The sequence below is a fragment of the Tasmannia lanceolata genome, unplaced genomic scaffold (genome assembly GCF_043159265.1).
Source record: "Tasmannia lanceolata isolate RefF3 unplaced genomic scaffold, GAP_Taslan_0.1 ptg000003l, whole genome shotgun sequence".
Lineage (NCBI taxonomy): Eukaryota > Viridiplantae > Streptophyta > Magnoliopsida > Canellales > Winteraceae > Tasmannia > Tasmannia lanceolata.
In genome coordinates this window covers 56,924,046-56,927,244 of record NW_027518680.1, presented here as the reverse complement: position 1 = coordinate 56,927,244, position 3,199 = coordinate 56,924,046, and the positions used below count along the sequence as shown (strand labels likewise).

The following is a 3,199-nucleotide window of genomic DNA, read 5'->3' as shown; positions in this document are numbered from 1 at the left end:
GCTGTGAAAACCTTACTCCTGACCTCATTGCATCCATAGTAGCTGCTTGGAGAGACAAAATCACGGAGAGGAGATCTGCTTTCGCATCTAAACTTCGGAAGGGAGGAATACTGGAGGAGCCTGCAAACCGGAGAGCTCGAATTGGAGAGCTTTGAAGATTCCTTTTCACAAAGTTGCCATTTTAATTTCTTCAAATTTCATTGTGAATAGTTACTTTCATCCAATTGTTAACAAAGATTAATGTTTTGATTGTAACTACAATTTGATTATTGATCAATGGAATAGTATTCATGATTTTCTCTTATCTTTATTGGTTCATAATACTTTATCTCAATTGTTACCGTTTTAATCCAGTATGTTAATTTTCAGCACAGGATTCTAAAATTGAGCAAACATCGCTCCCTCAAGTGTCAGTCAACCTGCGTGGTCTAGACAGTCAACCACGTCTAGACTCATTCGTCAATTTGAACCGCTAACCTTACCTGAGCAATCTGCATCTTCTTTATCTGAATCATCTGAATCCCTAGAATCTGTCCAAATGGCTGAACCCAATGATGCGCTAGCTAAAATTTAAGAGATGATGGTGAATCTTACCCGGGATATGGCCTTTATGAAAGAGGAGATGGCCCAAATGAAAGCCCAGTCTAATGAAAAGGTCTCTACTTCTAGAGCACCTGCGGTTCAACCCCCTCCCGCTATACCGGCAAATCCGAGCCCTGCAAATTTGAACCATCCTTTCATTTCACCAGTAGACGTCAACCTAGAAGAAGGGCAGTACGCTGAAGAATATTGCATTCCAGATGTGGCCCGGTATAATAAGGAAAAATAGGTAGCTGATCAATTGGAGAAGCTGACAAAAGAAATTGAAAGCTTGAAGCATCAAGGCCCAAAGCAGTTCGATATATCTGAGCTGATAATGTCTCCGGGAGTCACCTTGCCCCCTAAATTCAAAACCCCCGATTATGACAAATATGATGGGACTGGATGTCCCCGGAATCATATGAGGTGGTTTATTGAGATGTCGCAGCAGTGTGGGCTATCTCCTGAGCAAATGGCCAGGGTCTTTCCAATGTCTCTTACTGGGGTGGCGAAGAAGTGGTTTCTGCGTCGGAAACCCGAAGATGTGAAGACCTTACAAAGCATCTCCAACAAATTTGTAGAGCGGTTTTCTATGGAAGAAGGGATAGAGGTTACCAAGAGGGATCTCAAACAGTTGAAGCAAGGTCCTCTGGAGAACTTTACCTTTTTCATCCGTCGTTGGCGTCGAAAGTCTGCCCAGCTAAGCGAGAGGCTATCAGAAGAAGATCAGATCAAGCTGGTGATCAAGGGTTTGTCGCCGCAGTATTTCCATTTTATGTCCCCTCAGCATTACACCGATTTTGACCATCTAATTAAGACTGGGACGAGGACTGAGGATGCAATAGCTAAGGGTCTGAGGGCCAGACTTCCATCAGACATCAGGGAAGGAAAGAGACCCGTGGTCGTACAGAAAGAAGTTGACCACGTAAACCATGTTCGCCCAGCGGCCAGGACTGTAACAGAGGTGGCGAGATCAGCGCCAGCCCCGGTAGAGCAGAAACCTCAGAGGCACTTTGATCCACTACCATACCCTTTACCTCTGATTCTGAAAAAGTTGATAAGGGATAAGAAAATCAGACTACCTGATATTAGGCCAGTACCTAACCCGTTACCCCCATATTGGAGAGCAGACCAGTATTGTGAATACCACAGAAATTCAGGTCACCTCACTGAAAGATGTCTGGCCTTAAAGCATGCGCTCCAGACTATGTTAGAGAACGGAAAGCTTGAGGTGGAAAGGCCCAATGTAACTCGGAATCCCCTTCCCAATCATCGTGCAATTCCTCCTCCTGCGACGAATGCCATTTTTGTCGAGGAGCCGGTTCTTGATCCATCCATTCTCATTTGCGCCATCACTCCTGATGAATCTTATATTCTAAGATTTGATCCTGAAGAGATCGAGGAGATGGAAAGGGAAAGGTCTTATGCCCTCTGGAGGGGGAGCACCAGTTTGGCAGAGACGTCCTCTCCATGCGTCCTTCGATGTGAGGATGTTGAGGCAGAAAAGGAAACGCCTTATGTTCTAAGGATGAGTGATTTTGAAGAAGAGGAGGCAATTGAAGCTCCGTATGTTCTAAGAATGGATGCAGATGATTTGCTTCTGTTAGAAGATCAGTGTGACGAGCTTCGTCATGTTACCCGGGGTGGCCGTGTGTTCAAGCCTGCGGAATTGAGAGCAGAAAACCCTGCAGAAGCACTAAGAGCAGCCGAGAATCAGGGGCAGAATAGGCCGAGTGCAGATGAAGAAGATGATAATTTGTTGAAGCAGCTGAAGAAGACCCAAGCAAACGTTTCTATTTGGGGTCTACTTATGTCTTCGTCTAAGCACAGGAAGGTTGTACTCAAGGAGTTGAATGCTGCTCAGGTGCCAACTGAGATCACTCCCGATGAGTTAGTAAGCCTAGTCGCTGTAACTAGGACTTCCAAGGTAATATCTTTCATAGACGATGATTTACCTCCTGAAGGGAGTGACCATGCTCGTTCACTCAAAATTACCGTGATCTGCAACAAGAAAAGGGTACCCGAAGTACTAGTCGACAATGGGTCCGCTCTGAATATCTGTCCTCTGAGTACTGCTGCGACTTTGGGTTTTGGGTCTGGAGATTTTATTCCCTCAGAGCAGGGTATATTAGCATATGATGGCACCCGGCGAGATGTCATCGGAACCCTGGCCACTGAAATCCAGATTGGGGGAGAAGACTTTGACATAGAATTCCAAGTTTTGGATATTAAAGCTTCTTTCTTGTTGCTATTGGGTCGACCTTGGCTGCATAAGGTCGGAGTTATCCCCTCTACCCTTCATCAGAATTGAAGTTTATTCGTAGCGGCAGGGTAGTGACTGTAAAGGGTGACCCGGACTTAGAGATCAGACAGATTTCGCAGGAGCTTGTAGCTGGGAAGGAAGCCGATGTCAGTTTGACAGGTTTTTCACTGGAGGTGTCGGTCATATCCATGGAAGAAGCCATGGGAGAAGAAGTTTTCTTCTTGACTAGCACCAACTCGAAGTCAGGATGATCCGTAAACAAGGTTATATTCCGGGCGCAGGGCTGGGCAAATATCATCAAGGCCCTACTGAGTGGCCTGTGTTCAGAACTTTCAATGGTCTCTTTGGCCTGGGATA

General features: G+C 45.7%; 1 protein-coding gene across 1 annotated transcript; it reads left to right on the top strand.

Moving 5' to 3' along the window:
* Nucleotides 1-916: 916 nt before the first annotated feature.
* Nucleotides 917-2,890, top strand: LOC143869964 (uncharacterized). The gene has a single exon (XM_077376504.1). The coding sequence runs from the start codon at nucleotides 917-919 to the stop codon at nucleotides 2,888-2,890; it is 1,974 nt and encodes a 657-aa protein (XP_077232619.1).
* The last annotated feature ends 309 nt before the right edge of the window (nucleotides 2,891-3,199 follow it).